Here is an 18374-nt window from a genome sequence, read left to right as displayed (position 1 = left end):
AATCTTGCTATGAAAAACTCGGCCATTTAAGGTAGTCTGGCTTTTTGGGAAAGTTTAATAAGCTTTGAAAAAACTCGTAGCCTTTTCTAAATAATGACAGTCCGCTTGACGAATCGGCGTAACTTTAATTAAAAGAATTGCTCTCGTTTGAATTGAAATGCCATATTTTAAGCTGCTTTGCCTTTTATTTCCATTAGCTTCTATCATCATAACAACGTGGCGCCTGATGGCGAATGGTGGTAAAAATGATAGAATTTGAGATTTTATTTAAATTTACTGTTGGATAGTGGATTATACCTACGCCGAATATAATGGTAGCGTATATTTATTCGGGGAAATCCTTGGTTGTCATATTTAATTGCATGTATTGTGTGCATTCATCGCTAAAACAATTAAATTGTCAAATTTTGTAAGCTAGTTTTGAGTGACGTTCGCTCCATAGCATAAGTTAGCACCAAGCTATCTGCACGATGATGGGTGCATTAAAGAGGAACTGCAATTATTTTAAAAGGACAATATTACCTTTGGAGACAGGCGACAGGGGAGAGCGTTCAGGTGAGCTCCTGCTGTCCGGCGGTGAAAGCCTCTGCCTGGGGACCAGCCTGCCGTCCGAGCCGCTTCCACCCGGGTTGGCGGGACTGGAGCAACGGGACGTCGTCGGTCCTGAGTTGCTCCCGGCTACTGAGAAGGAGGAGGAAACGGAGCGGGTTGGGCTGTGCTGATTTCCACGCAAAAGCTGGTACGGCACCGTGGCGCGGATGGGATGTAACCGGACCGCGGTGGTGTTGTTGCTGCTGCAGGAGGAGGCTGGCGGGGAGCCGCTGTGTGTGACCCGCTGCTGGGTTGAGCTGGCTTCTGCTGTTGTTGCTGACATAACGTGCAGGTGATAAAGTTGTTTATGTAACAATATGAGTGGTAAAAGTGCAATGTCCTGTTAAAAGCTCACTACATTACTTTACGGGTTGCCTTTCTACACACGTCCTGCACGCAATCCATTTGATAAAGTTTCTGAAGTTATTTCACCTCGTCCAGTCCCAAACTGTTTTCACTTTACATTTCATCTGGCGACGAGAACTAACCCAACAACTTCTGCACTTTCTTTCTCCCGTTTAAGCAACACGCCGTACAGTCACTCAACTTTCTGCTCAAAATTCGCCATTAACCCGTTTCTTATCACCCAAATCGGTCAGTCCGACTTTCTTGCAACTCCTGAGTCCCCTGCCACAAGTTTCAAGACAACAGTTGTCACGCAAAAACTACAGACAGGGGAGGTCGGGCGATGGGTGGGACCAAATCACTACGACTGCTCTCTGATTGGTCCTGGACCACTTCCTGGCCCTGTCAATGGTTTGATCATTGGTTTTGTGGCAGGTCTGACCAATGTAAATGAGCAGCAGGTTGACCTAAAGTGATTTCAGGGTCTATTATTATGTGCATTTAAAGAGGATATAACATAACATAACTTGTGTAAGAACCTTATTTCTTGAATAATAACGTTAAAGTTTTGTATTTTCACTGAGATTAATACTTTACAATGTGTTGGCTGGGCACTAAGTAAATTCTATTTTATCAATGTTACCAGAAAAAACTTTCTGTTCCTTATTCATTATAAAAAATGCAACTTTATGGAAATATTAAAAGGGTGAAGTGAGTGTTTTGTAAATTGTAGGTTGGTCTTAGACAAATAATCCCAGAATGATTAAATGTGATCGTAACCAATGAGAAAACACTTTAATCATATGCAGAGACAGTCACAAGTTAAATATTCTTCCAATATATTTGCAACATAATCTGCAGTCCACAGCCACAACCAACTGAACACATTACCAGCATCAACAGATACAGTACATAGTTTAAAGGAAGAAATAAGGAGGGTTTTAGAGAAGATTTAAGTAGGAGACAACGAGTGGCAAAGTATTTTCCTCTATAATACAAACTGAAAGGTATATTGACATTAAGTTTAAGGCACAGGAGGTTTGAAGAGACCACCACAAATTTGATCAGGTGCAAACAATCAAAGGTATAAATACAGCGTGTGGTAAATTCCAAGGTAAAGTCACGACTCTAAGAGCTACAGTTGAAAGAATGCTGAAGCCAAATCCCCTATAATAATAGGTTATGTACATTCAACATGCACTAATTCCATCAGTATACCACATGGAGACAAGTCATAATCATCACTTTGCTGCTCTGAGTTTGAACAGAAATGTAGGTTGTATTCAGTTATTTTTTAACCACATTTTTCACAATAAAAGTCTACCCGGAATGGAGAGACTGGCAGACTATTAATGTGAAATAACTGAAGTTTTTTTCAGGATGAAACCATTTTTTTCTGTAAAAGGAGAAAAACAGAGCAGACAAGCGGTGACATGATTCTGTTGAACCGATGGAATTACTGCTGTGGAAGGTTCACCACATCATCATGAATATCAAGAGCATTTTCAACCATGGAGGAACATAAATACAGTCTCTTATTTTTGAGAATTTCGAGTATGTCAGTGTGATTCTAGCAAAAAAAAAGTGTAAGGGGAAGTCATATCACTTAGAAATGTGAGTGACTTCACATAGTACCACTACAGTCTTCAGTATGAATTAAAAGAAGTAGTACTCTCATGCAATCATCATGGTGGTCACACAGCTTAGTACAGTACATCATTTCAACTGTTTCTGTAGATGTTAAAACTGCAGGAACTTCTACTAAGCAAAGTCATAACTCATTATATGATTATTTGACTGCAATCGAATGAAAAATATGTGCCATAAACACACAGACGGACCAATGGAAAACACAGACAGAATAAATAATACTATAAACTAATGCAGACAGGGCAGAAACATATGCTGGATCAAAAGGAAGGACACATTCAGGGAGGAAAGTTTAAATCGGGTGTCAGCTGATCGGGGGAAACAATATTAAAAACAGAAATTGTGGGAGGATGTGTTTTTTTCCACAAATATTTTGCACATTAATAGCATTATATTTCATTTCATTTTCATTTTCATTTTCATTTTTTTCATTTTATAAGAGCTGTAGTAGTGTAAAAATAGTCCCATTACTTACTTAATGTTTTACGTACATTCCCACTTCAAACAATCCCCTCATGTTGCAGTTTGTACATAATTAGATGTTAAAAAGTTCCATAAATCAGAACTTTTCATCCGATGATTCTTTTGAAAACTTGGGCTCAGCTCAAAGGACAATATCTTGTTCAAGTACTCAGATTTGAGGAAAGTTATTGCTTCATTATCTACACGCCATATATCCTCAAAACACCTGGAGAAGTGTTTCTTTTGTACTATTTGAAATGAAACTATAATCTAAAATACAGGACGCAAGGACTTTGGAAGCCTTTGCAGTGAAGTATCAGCATCGTTCAAGGATAATTACAACCTGGGTCTTATTTAAGTTTTTGGACACAAATGTAATTGTAATAAAAGGATCGTACTTTACAAGTTCATTGCTGAGATCTGGCAAAATGGAGGCGTCAAAAAAAAAAAGTTGGAAGAGGAAATAGAGACCTGAAACCTTGCTTGTACCGGGCCTTTAAGACCAAGTCTGTAGACACCAAACAGGCAATGTCTACAACTGTCTCTGTCCATGATACTCTCTTTGCATAGTGTGTCTTTACTTACAGTGGATGACACAGACAGATGCTGAAAACTGGCACAGTAAGAGAGAACTTAATAGGATGCCAACCGAAGCCCGAGGCTTTACACAGCATAACTGGTAGTAGTAACTCAAAACAAAAAACCATTGATCAGTTACAACATAATGTACTTCAGTGTATCTTGAGTGTGTCTAAGGACTTAATAGTCATGTTGTCTTAACAATAGACTACAATAGACTGTACATAAGAAGCCAACGTGATGCCTGAGTTTGGTATTATTTCCATCGCCATCTTGGTTTGTTGGAGCCAGATGTGACTAGAATTGGCAGGAGAGGGCACATTGCTAAGCCTTTATCCTTGATGACTGTTTACGTTGCAGCAACTTCTCAATCACAGGAAGCCCCGCCCTTAAGCCGCCCCTGCTTTATCTTCTGTTTGCCTCTAAATGAACATCATGCTGCGTTGAAGACTTGACACTAGAGATTGAGACCAAAAGCTCATTAGGAAAATGTTTACTGTGGTGATCAATCATGTGAGAAATAGGACCATTTTCTCATAGACTCAGACTTCTGATGTCGCCCCCTGCTGGCTATTAAAAAGAATTGGGGTTTAAGGCACGAGGGATTACATCCACTTCTTATCTACTATGACCAACTTCTTGGTTCAACTTTGACCTTCCACACTTGCCGTAGTCGAATGCAGTATATTATATTATATCAGTATGTCTGGTAGAGTTATGGGAAATGACAGATGAGATTTAAAATGTACCTATGCAACGTTTTTGGTGCAATATTCCCAGATCTCAGCAAAGGCCTTGATGGGTTCAATGTTATCATACTCAACAGATCTAAAAGCTTGGCCAGAAGCTAACTGTGTTTACAATAAGAGCAACATAATAAGAAGCAAGTAAACTTCAAAGCCATCCAGTATCTATACAGTCAGAAGTTTAGAACTATCAGTTGTACAGCGAAGTGAAAGTTTAATGCTTTCTTGTGTCCTTTCTAATCGTATGTCAGTTGATTTCCTTTCCTCTACACTGACAGAGGATGGAAGAATCTAACTAGAATTTCTTATTTTTGTTTCATGTAATTTCAGTGAGCTTTAACTTGTTCTTACTGCTACAGAAACACATTTACTTGTGGAACCTCTAACGCAACCAACCATCAGTTGCCCATAGTGTGAGCTCCTATTGGCATACCTGGTATTTAAATTCAAACAGACTAGGCATTATGCAGCACAGAGTTTTCTAAAGTGAAGTCGTACTGAAAAGTAGCCAGGTTGTAGTTTATGTCCCGGGACATCAGCACATCAGGAATCAGGGGGAATCCGGCCTGCATGGCCAGAACATGAGGAGCCAAAGTGAAGGGGACGTCCCCGAGGAGGTCCGGGAGAGTTGAGGCAGCTTCCACCGCTGAGGTTCCGGCGACTGGAGCTGTGGCTGGTGAAGCTGCAGGGTGATTCGTGTACATGGGTTGAGCTGGAACTGTACAGGACGACTGTGAGGAAAAGGAGAGGTTTAATTTAGAGGGCAGTGTTTAAAATTTACTTAAAGACAGATACTTCCACCTGTTGAACCACACGAGCAGCACAGGACGGGCTTTAGGATGAGCATGATAACATTTGTTTGGCTGTCTAAAAAGAGAGTACTGCACCTTTTCTATTTTGCACCAACAGACAAAACTAGCAAATCTGAAGGAAACACTATTAAGTTTAAATAAAAAGAGGAAGAAGATTTATTTTTATTGCATATTGAAAGTAAAAAGGGAAATGCTAAGAAGAAAAACAATCCTCCTCTGATTTCTTTTTCCATATATATCCGGTGTTTATACTGATAGTTCTTTTTTTCTTGATTTCAGCTTTATCCATTAGTCTGTAAAACTCTGTGTAGATCGCTATAAAAGATCTGGGGCATATTCCTTTTCTTTTCTTTCGTGGTCACTCCATGGGGTCTGCTATAATACATTCCTCAGGTTCAGTTGCCAACTACGTACAACCCGGGGTCCGTTACAGAAAGGTGGTTCAACAAAGCCTCAGTGTAACCCCAGGCTGCGGTTTGACTTACCCTGAGCTAGAGTCGCATTTGGGTTTCAGGACAGCTGATCAGAGTTAGTTCAATCAACTCTGAGTAGGTTCAGCCGGAGCTAAGTGCGTGCACGCCGACTATAAAAAGCCAGCATTAATGGAGCCCCGATACCACGATTACACAAAAAGAGCTCCTCCTACGTCACACCAGTGGAGCTCGAAATCCTCATGCGGACGTTCAGCGAATACGAGCATGTTTTTAGAAAAATAAAGTAACACGGCTGCAGCTGCCAAAGAGAGAGAAGCGGCGTGGGAAGAAACTTTGTTTGGAGTTTGAACTGGTCTATTTGTTTAATCACGGCTGGAAGAGAAGCTAAAATGTATATTAATTTAGGAGCAATCCAGCGGGACAAAAACATATATGGAAGCAGTTAAAAATAAAATACCAGAAAATCATTCAAAGGTGCGGCTCAGGCAGAACAGGCTCATGGCTGAACCTCACTTTAATCATATTTTAAATATCAAACAGATTAAATATCATTCAGTGGCTGTTTTAATGTGCATTAGCTTTATCCCTAACATGATGCTGACTTCGCATACATTATAATTCATGTTGATTAAACTGAATTGTGTTCGTTTAAAAAAAATATATATTTCCAATAACTAACGGCTGCTTCTGTATCGGTAGGAAATGAAGAGGACCAAATAAATGATCATTTGTCTTGTCTGAGTGCTCTCAGCAGTGGTGGTAAAATAGTCAGTTATGTGAGTGCAGCTCACTCACATAAATGAGACAGAAAGTAGGGCTGCACAATTAATCAAATATTAAGCCTAATCACGATTTTGGCTTCCCACGATTAAATAACTTGTTGTCGATATTGACGTTTAAAATGCTCCGCCTGTAGAAAACTCTGCTGCCTATCAAATCAAGCGCTCCCTAAACTAACAGCCGCCCCCCCAGGGGGCAATGGAGAGGTTTGGGCTTCACTTTTGGGGGAGCTGGCATGTCATGTCATGAGTGTCTACCTTACAGCAGCAGTAAGAGTGGCAGAGTAAACAACAGAGACCGGTGTTTCGGTTCAATGTGTGACCATGTAAAGTGGTGACTTTCAGCCGAGTGAGTCTGTGGTTGTCGTGGTTACAGCTGAAATACAGTTGAAATGGGAAGAGAAAACGTAGCTGTCCTCGTGAATGCCTCTGTGTTGTTTTCATTACGATCTCAAAGTATATTTCTCTCATTACGTCTTTGAAGTGTTGTTGGTCATACTTGTCATGCAGGTTGCTAACGCTCAGCCGCGGTTTGAACGCTGCTTGGTGTTACACTAAAACAGGAAGAGAGCGAGTCACTCTGTAAACTGAAACACCGTTCCTCTAAAACTGCTCGTCATCACTCGTTTGGAGGTGTTTCAGGTTTAAGTGATGTTAAGACGAAACAATAATCAGAGTGCTGAAAAAACAGCACAAAGTGCAGCATGATGAGTGTGTGAAGGCTGAGAGGAAGAACGAGCTGCTCCCCGTCCTCCAGGGTCAAGTCAGACATCCAGAACAGAGACGCTGCACAGAGACACCCTATCCACCCAACTCCCAAAGACACACTGAAATTACCCATGATGCACCAAATTCAGGAAGAGTTTGATGCAAAATTTGTACATGAAATTGAATGCAGCACAAAATGGAACCGAAAGCTTTGCTCTGATTATTTAAATTTTAAAGGACGATAAATCTCAATATGGATCAAAATAATTGGATTATCATTTTGGTCATAATCGTGCGGCCCTAACAAAGGCACTACAATATTACAGTATTCGTAGACATTGGGTTGTAACCAGTACAACTTTATAAATACACAGAACTTGGATACACATGATGCAAACTGATTCAATTTTAACTTCTTAAATCTCCAATTAATTGACTCTAGACTGAATGTTTAAGTTATTGCAGATGTTTCAGTCACAGCAAGGGTATCTTGAAGACGCAGACACCAGCCTTCACTTCTGTAACATCCTAAGGAAGGAAGCTGCAGAGGCGTAGTCTCCACCATTATATGACAGATATGCTACAGCTGTTTACTGTGTGCTTAACATAGACACACAATATGCAGCCGTGACTTTAGTGAAGGTGACGGTTTGTTCTTATTTTTAACCTTTGGAGAGAAAGGATGTCGTCTACATGTTGCTTTTCACTAAACTGACCTGCCTGATGAGTTTGTTAAACGTGTATTTCATTAAGATGCTCTAACATTAACACTTTTTTTAACATGTCAGCCTCTTGTAGAATGTACTGCCGTCACACTGTAGGCCCGAACATGAAATTAATCCAGAGAGGCAGATTTGAGACTTTGTTTTTGTACTTCAGCGTATAATTAAAGGCAAATGTGACAGTAAATGCAGAGAAGATGTTGTAGCAGGAAACGGTTATTCCTCTGCAATTAAGAGGCCGAGGTTTCCTCTGGGACTGTAGAGCAGGGAGGGTGGAGGGACAGGAGGAGGAGCAGGACCTCTGTTGTGTTATTAAATACGGAGTATCTATGAAACAAAACAGAGACGCTACACCTGGGAGTGATTGTGATGCTGCTTGTAAAAACAAAGTGAATGTAAACATGAAATGTATTTTATCAGTTTGAATCACACTGACCGCATATCTTTCAGAGAACACATCTAACACAAGTGAGGTTATTTTCTGTCTCAAAAGCTGTAAAATTAACATTTAAGCAATTTAAAACACTTTGCTGGACAATGACTGATGTGAAAGACAAAGCAACCCATAACAACAATAGTCAAAGCTAGTCTGTGGAGCTTTAAACCCCTCGTGGCACTGAAGCGTGATGTTTCTGTCACTCATTTATGTAATCCTTTATGTCTATTCAGCATTGCTTAGCGCTGTCGCTTCACAGCCAGAAGGTTCCTGGTTCGAACCCCAGCACAGACGTAGTGGGCCTTTCTGTGTGGAGTCTGCATGTTCTCCCCGTGCGTGTGTGGGTTTCCCCCGGGTACTCCGGCTTCCTCCCACAGTCCAAAGACATGCTCGTTAGGTTCATTGATGACTCTAAATTACCCGTAGGTGTGAGTGTGAGCGTGAAAGGTTGTCTGTCTCTGTGTGTCAGCCCTGTGACTGACTGGTGATCAGTCCAGGTGTAACCCCGCCTCTCGCCCAATGACAGCTTGGTCCGGCCACCCTGCGATCCTAAATAGGATAAGCGTTATAGATAATGGATGGATGGATGGATGGACATTGGCCTACAGTGTATTTTCTTTCAAATAAAATCTTAAAACGGTTTCAGTAGGTTTCAGAACAACACAGAATAATTGGAGAACGACGTTCCGGAGTTAATGAACTTAGAAAACATCGTGCACAAAATCATGGCATGTCACCTTTTTACGCTCATGTAATTTGCTATATCGTATTAGATTGGAAGTGTTGCTTGCCGTCCACAGAGTTACGTGGATTACTTTGTAGTAGTAAAATACAACATTTCTACTTTGTAGCGTCCGAATGCTCATGAACACGCCGAAGTCGGAGAAAAACCCCCCGACCCAGGAAATGGGACAATCTAAGGAGTAGGAATGAGGACCTGCACATGCATTGTTTTCGGCTAAAGTAGATTAATTCAGTTACCTGCACCGTGTCAGCTGTGACCAGGAAAAGTGACGTCTGGAAGTACTTTGACAAAAAAGACGATGATACCGTGCTGTGCTGATATGTGCTGTTAAACTTGTAGATCATAGAAATACTAGTTCGAAGGACAAGGAGAAGCCAGCGGAGACAGACAACAGGCAGTCTCGCATCACACAGCAGAGAAGATTAGCCTGCTAACGAACATGGGGACTGGAGATATGCTCCCATTAATCGCTGTGGAAGGAGAAGGCTTCGGTGAGCTGATGCCGTTTGTTGAGCCGGAGTACGAGTCACCATCACGCTGGACAACAGCTATAAGAGTGAAAAACGTGAGTTACGCATGAAGCGACACGGAACATAAGTCCATACAGTCTGCTGACGCTGTGACGTTTGACAACAGAATGTTACAACGTTAATTGAAGGGTTAAGGTTGTTCAATAAATGCATTTGAAATTGCACTCGCTTTCCATTGCTGGCTATTTATTTACATTAATGAAGTGTTAGTTAATGTTCTCTTACAGGCATATAGCCGACTATTTCCAGGCCGGCAGGTCGGTGTCCGACGTATGTGTGTTTTTTTTTTTTTTAAATATATAATTTGCAAGTACTCGATTACTCGTTCGTAAGGTAATTAAATTACTCGAATATTAAGATTACTGGAAATGCCCATCCCTACTAAGGAGCAATAAAACAAAGGGTAAGAGAAATAAACAGCAGGATTCATGAGTGACTTGATGAGTATCCAATCAAGACCTTGAACAAGGGAATATGTCCCTGTTTACAACAAAGAAATAAAGTGACACATTTGTTTAATATTCATCACAAATCAATAAGAGAGGAAACATTCGAACACTTTAAACTTTATATAACTTCCTCCTACGTTTGCAGTGTTTGTAAGAGACTACTGAGTCTCTGCAAAACTTCCCTAACATTGTCAAAAATGTTCAGAAACTACACAGACCCAATGACAGATCTTGCAGTCCCCACACAGTTTCCTGATCCACTTCCTGGTCTGCAAAATGCAAATAATCCTCTGGCTCTGATGCTAATGACTCCTCACTTAACAAAAGAACATGTGTAGCAGTGTTCAGACGCTGAGAACACTGTTTAACGTGTTTGTTTTTCTGTCTGTGTTCTGCACATGTAGGATTAGGAGTGTGGTTGAATTGTCACTGCGTCTCAGTACTTCCTGTTGCACCATGTGATTAAAACTGGGGGAAGAGGCTCGTGACTGTGTGACATGTGGCAGCTCCAGGATGCCATATGTATCCAATATGTGCACGCAGGAACACATACACATACCACTGTCTGCAAAGATGGCCTTAATTAAAAAGCTAGGCAATTAACACTTTAGTATTAATGCTTATATTTGCATCAGTGGTCCAGCAGAGATGTCTGGAGGCTCAGCTCAGTTTAAAGGCGGCGTGGTGAAAGGTGTCGGCACATTTTGGCACACTGCACTGACTCAGCCCCGAGCACCTGTTAACATCACAGCAGTGCAGATTTTTCTGTATCCATTCAGGACAAGACCAGCTGGGATGTGAAGAGATACTGGTGTCAAGGCTGAATCACTCTGTGCATGAATAAAACAAGACCTCAAGACTGATTCCTGCGATGAAAACTAAATGCTGCTGATTTTTGAGATGCTGATTCCAGTATCAGAATCACACACTCACCCTCGAGGGCTGCACGATGACGTTTGTTGACGGCTGTGCGATGTTCATGGTCTGCATCTTCCTCCTCTGTTCCTCGACCGTCTCTCCTGCACAGGAAACAAGGCAGACAGACGCTTATTAACTATTCACCAAAGACACAAGGAACATGATTTTACACAAATTACAAAGACATCAATAGAAAAAGGTTCAGATCAGTTTGTCAGTTATTAAACCTTCATCATGAAACCGTACTGAAATGAAAGGTCTCCAGCTGCTGCTTGCAAAGTGTCAGAAATGTCAAATATTGTGCTAAGCTAGGAAAACAGGGAAGCAATGAATAAACTGAATCTGCCCGTTAACTTTAACTTAAAATTATTTAATGCAGAGAAAAACTTGCACATCTGTTTCATAGGACAGGTGCGTAGGAGAGGAGAAAATCTGTCAACACACTTTTTACCTGATGAAGGTCGAGTACCAAAACGTTGCAAGCAAATAAGTGTGTACTTGCAACTTAAAAGGATCAACAGCTATTTTGATCACTGTTTTCATTGATTAATTCAAATATAATTTGCAGACTCACAATTCTTCAATTTGAGGATTTTGCTGCTTTAAGGCCTGTGTCCACTAACAGCCATTTTTTGCTCTGGCAGCGCCTATGTTCTGCGTCAGCTGTTTTTTGTCGCTGTGCTCACAGTTGAAAACAACTTTTGCAACACAGCCACGCTCATCAATGTCACTTCTCCCTTACCGACCAATCAAAATCAAGAAGGGGCGGGTCTTCAGATATCAAGTTTTTCAACAACAATGGCGGAGGAGAAGCTAATCCTTTCGTTTTTTCAAGGGTACAATTTCCAGGCGTAGAGCTGCTGCTAATGTCAGGACAGACTTAACGGTCACAACCGAGGGAAGTGGAAGTGCCGAAAGACGACCTTTGTAACCTAGCAACAGTAAGCGCCGGTGAGAAGCGCTCTGAAATCGAGCTGCCAGCACATTAAAAGCTGTTAGTGGACACAGGCGCTTAAGATGTCAAGTCAGGCTCTAGGAAACCGTGATTTCTAATATTTTCTGATTTCTTTTTCACAAAAAATTAAGAAGAAGTACAAGAGGTTAAAGAATGTCTAGTTGCAGGCTTAGTATGACCCTTTAAAGCCTCAAACATTGTGCAGATATGGTGGGAACTGGAGGGGAAATAAGTGGATTAACAGGATTTGAATCTACAAATGCTTTGATATTCTTGGATTTACAGTTGTTAGTTGGACAAAACAAGTAATCTGAAGACGTCCCCTAGCCCCCTGAGGACAGTGTTATGGGTATTTTTCTCTATTTTTTGTGACATTTTACAGACCAAACGAGTCATTTAGTTGAGAAGATAATCCGCAGATTGATTGAATTTTCTAAACCTGGGCCCTGTTTTACATATTTTGGGGTCTAATAGGTACAAAAAGAGTTGGAATGTCTCCAGTACAGTTCTTCAGCCTGCAGCAGTGAAACAGGCTGTAATGGCTGCAACATAATCCTTGATGGATCAAAGTCTGTCCGCTTAAAGTTCTTGTTGTGACAGGCTCAGATTGTTATACTAAGCGTCTGACAACATGACAGAAAGGATCCCCACAGTGACAGACCTTTTTGTTACACAGGAAGATGATTTTCTTTAATCGGAAGCAGCTGTGACATCTCTCCATCCAGACTCCATCTTACCTCACGGAGCACAGGAGTTGTTGATCTACTGCTCTACTTATCCGTGCTCTGTGAGGTAAAATCACTAAGTTTCTTAATGGAGTCTGTTGGCTTTAAAGAGAGTGATGTAACAGCTGTTTCTGGTTAAAATAAGAAACTCATTATGTAACTTACGGCCCAGGATTAAAAAAGCCCCTTTAAGTATTCTCAGCTAATACCTCTGAATTGGAGCTGTTGTATATTGGGCTCAGTTTGCTGATCAGGCACAGCTGTGGTGAGCTGCGAGCTGCTGCCATTAACACACAATACACACAAAACATGTTTGCAAAGTTGCAGCTGTTGACTGATGAGCATGTTCATACCAGTGTTGACATAATAAGCTGCAGATGTAGCAGAAAACAGAAATAAAATGTGCTGGACAGTCACTTATTTTTAGTCGCTCTCTCTTCCTATTTTAAGGTTTTACTCTGGCAGCAGGCCGCTGTCACTGAGCCAATTAATTAGAGCTTCCTCGTGAAACACTGAGTGAGAACAGAGACCGATGGGAGGAGAACATGAGAAGGTAAAGCTGTTATCCATCTCTTCCTCTCCATAGAATGAAAACATTCACACTGACGTCACTGTCGCTGTCTCCACAGCAGCGTCCCGGGTGGAAGAGGAGAGCTTCCGCAGAGGCCCAAATCATATCTGCAATCATCTGATCCACCATCAGCTCACAATCTGTTGCATCTGTTTTAAACAGGCGTGAGGTTAAAGTGCTGACTAACAGCTTTAAGGTTGATGTTACATCCATGTTTAGTAAACAGGGAAGTACTCATTTCTCTTTCTTCAAGTCTTTAGTGTAAGAATAACAAGAACAACAGTTTTCAATGATTCATGTCATCAGAAAGCAAACGCTTAAAATAAACCCTAAAAAAATCTTTGTTTTGTCTCCAGTTTAATGTGCTGGACAACAAACAAACACAAACTCTGCTCTTAATTAAACATTAAAGGTAAAAGTCTGTCTTAAAATATTTGTCAACAGCTCGTTTGCAACACAGTGACAGTGGATTCTGCCTTTACAGCCAAGCACACGCAGAAAAGAGGGCAGACGTGAGGGACAGCCTCGACCTGCTGGGACTCTCTGCAGCCTCAGCGTGGTCAGCCTTCCTGACACAGTGAAGAGCTCTGCACCTGTTACCTCGTCCTTCAGCTCAGCTTCGGACATCTGTTCTGTTTTGTCCGAGTCTACCAGAGGCTACTTGAGTCAAATCTGGGCCCTATCAAACGAAAAGTCGCTCCAGTTGCTTGCTTCAGCCATCAGCCTCATAATCGGCTGTTGTAGCCGCAACTTAAAGACGAGGTGAAATGAAAAATGTCATTTTAATCCTTTTAGATCACATCCCCGGTAATATTGTGCATCTATTTGACAATATAGGCCAAAAAAAATACAGAAAATCCATTTCTTCATATTCTTATATCAAAATCTGATCATTTTTTCTTCCGGTAAAACTAAATTTCAAGTTAGCACCAAACAATTTCAACCAATCAGTCTGCAACATTTAGCCGCAGGGCACCAAGAACGCTCGGTCAGTTAGCTAGCTACTGCGCTGTGGAGAACGTCTGTCCACGCCCACTTCTCAACGATCAAATCAAATCCCTCTAATGATATGTCCCGCCTGCACGTCCTGTTTTACTCGGAAATACGTCACGATACGGAAGCTAGATACTCTCGAAAGGCCGTTTCAGCTCAACTTTAAAGGGCCAGTTCGCTGATTTTCAACCTCAGTCCTATCATGACTATTATGGGGAGGTAATGCCATTATGGTAGAAAGAAAAATGCAGTTTCCCTCTGTGCTTTTGGAGGATGCTATATGCTATCCAATGGACCCTGGAAAACCTCCACCAGACTACATAAAACGCGTCATGTGGCGGAGGCCAGGGAGCTCGCTAAACTACACTTCCTCAAGACGCCCGCCTCCAATAATCCGACGATCCTCTGGCATATTCTTGTAGTATATTTCGGATTCTGTAGTATTTCACTCCAGCGTCTATCGCTGGGCCGTTCCTTTCAGAGGGAGGGCCACAATGCATGCTGGGTGTTGTAGGAAAGTAGGGCGAAACCACGAGCTGAACTTTCTCCACAGCTACGGCAACAATTATTGCTTCTTCTGATTACAGATAACAGCAGCTTTGACTGACAGCTTTTTCCAGCGGAGAATTGCTCCTTTAATTCTCAGTAACAAATGTAACAAAAAGGTCTATCTCTGTTGGGATCCTTTCTGAAATGTTGTAATTCACTTAGAATAACAATCTGAGCCTGTCAGAGGAAAAAACAAGAACGTTTAGTGGACACACTTTGATCAGGCATATTTGCAAAAAGGATTACGTTGCACCCAATACCGCCTGTATTGCAGCTGCTGGCTGAAGCAATCCACTGCAGCAATTCCAAAACTGTTAGAACCCATTAGTTACTTATGTCATAGAATAAGTAAAAATAGTGCCAGGGCTCAAAAAAAGTGGAATTGTAATATAAAAATATTACCCTTCATTTAATAACAGATGCATCACTAACAGCTCTTTAAAGTCTCCTGCAACTCTACTAACACCTCAGGTGATCTAACCTGACCGGGCTATATTAAGGACGCTTTGTTATTATTAACATTGTTTGAGTTTATTTACCAGCTTGTTGCTAATTATAAGGACATCTTTGATGATAGATGGTGAGCAGGGAGTTTACAGTGAGCGTCTGTGAGCTCAGTTGGTCGCCTCGGTCTGAAAAAGAAACGCCTGGCTCTGACACTCGTGCTCCTCTGCCAAAAATAACACGCAGCTCCTGACCATCTGTGTCTTTTATACCAGCTCCTCCGATTAAACCCACGAGAAAGACAAATACAGCTCTTATCTGGGAGATGAAGTCAAATGAAGTTTAATTTAGGATGAACCTTGATCCATGTAGATTGTTGTAATTTTAGGTTAAAACAGATGGCTTAGAAATACTAAAGAGGGAGGATACAATCACTACTGGGCATCTATAAATAATGAAACTAAATATATACAACAGTGAGGTTATTAGAACTACAGTATTACATAACAGCCTTACAAACAACAAAACTTTACTTCAGGAGCTGTGGTGTTACATTTTAGCCACATAATTTAGTCATAACATCAAATTTGATCAAAGAGAAAACATTTTTTTTATTTTCTACTCGAACTTTTCTTTCCTCGTGATATTTATAATCATAAAGTAAAAAGTTAAAACACATTTATTTGGTCTGGCTGTTATGTAGTGTTTTCTTTCATGGTTGCATTACTTACTCTTATTTTCATATATTTTCATTATTATTTATTTTCTTCAGTTGTGTTTTATTGACATTTTTTATTCATCATTCTTACTTTATTTTTATTAAAGTATTCCTGTTTTTACTGTATTTAATGTATTTTGTGTGCTATTTCATTATTGTATTTTTATAGTTACTTTAATTGCCTGTATAATCTTTGATTATTTATCTCTTATTATCTTAACTACCCATCTTTTGCACTTATTTATTGCAAAACACCTTTTCCCGTTGTTTTGGTGAGCATTAGTCTTGAATTGTCGATCACTTTTAAAACACTTTTAATTCCACTGATTTGTTTAAAAGGTGCTTTATTCTTAATGTTTTTGAAAGATAAAAAACAGAAACATGATAGAATTAGTCGCCAAATACTTGCCCCCACAACCTCCTCGTACGACAGGAAAAATCTCCTGCTGTGAGGGACATGTGTGAAAGGTCAACTCTAGAAAATGTCGGGGGCATACGGTCCTGAAATTTGGAGGAAAATGTCAGGAGTGCAGGTGTGAAAGGGGCTAATGAAGAATGTATTTATTTATGTAGCATCTTAGTCTGTTGTAGTGATTCATTTATATTAGTTTAGTGTGTTGTTATCTTATTTTAGTGCTTTATTACTTTACTCTAGTTTTACTTTACCGCATTATCATTTATTTATTTTTTAGTGTTTTATTCATGTTCACCAGTTTATTCTGCTAATTTGAGTCTTAACATTTTTATCGTACCTCCAGTGTTTCCTCATTATGAATTCATGATAGCGTTTCCTCAGTTTCCTCAGTTACTGTTGATTCTGAGCTCTCTGTTTACATGTTTTTATTTACCCTTCTGCACGAATGGGGGGGCTGATTGTTTTTATTTTCTTTTACTTTTACCAAAATGTACCACTCCACATCAGGTTTTCTTAATACCGTCAATTAACATTACAGCAGATGGTGTAGGTCTCAATTGATCAAGCTGGTACCTCAGAATCATAACGGTCAGCAAACTCTTATTTCTCTGATTGCATGATGTTTGGAAAGATAGAGATAAATGAACGTAATATAAAAGTGTCTGGTCTGCTGAAACGTGTAGACATACATAAAGTAGAAGGGTGCAGGATCATTTTTATGTGTTGCTGGACAACAGCCCATTTCCAGTAATTTTTTAGAACTCGTTGTGTTGATGCAAATGATTGATTAAACAACCAAAAACAATAAAGTGTTGTTGCTGCTGTTTCCTACTACGGTATAAAAGCAACATCACGCTCAAGGTCGTGCTATTGTACTGAACATCAGCATGGTTGTGATGGTTTTCCCCACTCAGCCGACCAATATACAGCCCTGCTTATGTTCAGTACAAGAGCATTCTGTCTACAGTGAAACTGCTTAAATAAAGCGAACACCACACCAAACTCTGATCAGTATTCTGTCACTTTAACAGTTACCTGCATAAATGCAATAATGGGTATTAAATATTTATTATCCAATCATTTCTGGATCATAAGGAGCCCCTCTATGCTTTATTAGAGCTAAAAGAATTGTTCTACCTACTTCTACCACTGCTCCTTTATTATTACAAAAATAATTGTTACTTGTTGGTGGAAAATTAAACAGATACAGGTTGTTCAACATTTCAAAATGCCAAACTATCACTTTTTTATTTATACAAGGTTGGGTCTCTTACCAATGATGACAAAGCCTCCATCTACTTCCTTCTCCGTTGTTGACTTCTTCGAGTCTTTACGGAGTCCAAGAAAATTGAACATGATTATTGACCTGTACAGAAGAAATTAAACATTAGACTAACTTCATGATGACCTGTTAGTAAGTTGAGTGTTAGAAAAGTGAAGTTACATTTAGATTTTAAGCGTTTGCTGGCAGAAATGCTTCTCTTGCTGAGGCATGACAATAAAGAAAATGTTCCTATTAATAACATTTAATATTAAACACGGCGGTGCATCATACATCGCATTTACTCTTTTTAATACGACTTTGTTTGGCATTTAATGGCTGTTTATATCAGTCAAAACAGAAAGTAATCCTCTTGAAAGTGAAAATGTCGGTCTTACTGTCGTCGTGCCTTGTCATGAAGTTCAGAATAAAGCTCTGAAGTCAGTTCATGGTTTCCTACTAGCTAAGAGAGCTAGTTAGCTTCAGTTAGTTCGGTTAGTTTTCGGCTCTACTAAGAATTAGTTTCACTAAACTATTCTAAACCACAGACTATAACCTCATTAATCGTCTGTGTGTGCTCTCCGTCCAATATCGTCCGTGTTATGATGTTGACGTCACTGATATCGTTTTCATCCGTGTTCGTGTAGAAACTATAAATGGCAACTAGAGTTCCACTAGTCGTGTCGTTCGTTAGCTATAATGAATGAAGTCTATTTCCAAATATTTTTTTTAAAGTCACTCTAAGTTTTAAATATGTACAGCAAAATATGGCAAGTAAAGCATTATAAACAGTGAGTCTGTCTTAAAAAAATGGAGCACAGTTTATACATAGTTATA

The 18374-nt window shown here is 40.1% G+C and overlaps 2 protein-coding genes across 5 annotated transcripts in view; both read right to left on the bottom strand.

The window, feature by feature from the left end:
* glcci1a (glucocorticoid induced 1a) overlaps nt 1-1226 on the bottom strand; it is a 29160-nt gene extending 27934 nt beyond the window's left edge. For both annotated transcript variants that reach the window (XM_069681833.1, XM_069681834.1), the window contains exon 1: nt 523-1226. In XM_069681833.1, coding sequence (XP_069537934.1) covers nt 523-874 — 352 coding nt within the window. In that variant the 5' untranslated portion in view covers nt 875-1226. The remainder of the gene's footprint in view (nt 1-522) is intronic.
* Nucleotides 1227-3746: 2520 nt separating this feature from the next.
* On the bottom strand, nt 3747-18136 carry umad1 (UBAP1-MVB12-associated (UMA) domain containing 1). 3 transcript variants are annotated; one of them, XM_069681389.1, is made up of 4 exons: nt 17936-18136; nt 17551-17642; nt 10922-11007; nt 3747-5104 (listed from the first exon to the last, which is right to left on the bottom strand). In XM_069681389.1, exons 2-4 carry the CDS (start codon nt 17630-17632, stop codon nt 4829-4831), a joined length of 444 nt encoding a protein of 147 aa, XP_069537490.1. In that variant the 5' UTR covers nt 17633-17642; nt 17936-18136; the 3' UTR covers nt 3747-4828. The 3 variants fall into 3 exon arrangements, with proteins under 3 accessions (XP_069537490.1, XP_069537491.1, XP_069537489.1); XM_069681390.1 differs by having other exon boundaries at nt 17551-17604; XM_069681388.1 differs by having other exon boundaries at nt 18094-18135.
* Between the last annotated feature and the right edge of the window lie 238 nt (nt 18137-18374).

Source organism: Semicossyphus pulcher, unplaced genomic scaffold, assembly GCF_022749685.1.
Source record: "Semicossyphus pulcher isolate SPU_LCO1_2020_fin unplaced genomic scaffold, fSemPul1.0.p SCAF_5, whole genome shotgun sequence".
Classification (NCBI taxonomy): Eukaryota; Metazoa; Chordata; class Actinopteri; order Labriformes; family Labridae; genus Semicossyphus; species Semicossyphus pulcher.
The sequence above is the reverse complement of the archived record's forward strand: the minus strand, read 5'-3'. Positions and strand labels throughout refer to the sequence as shown.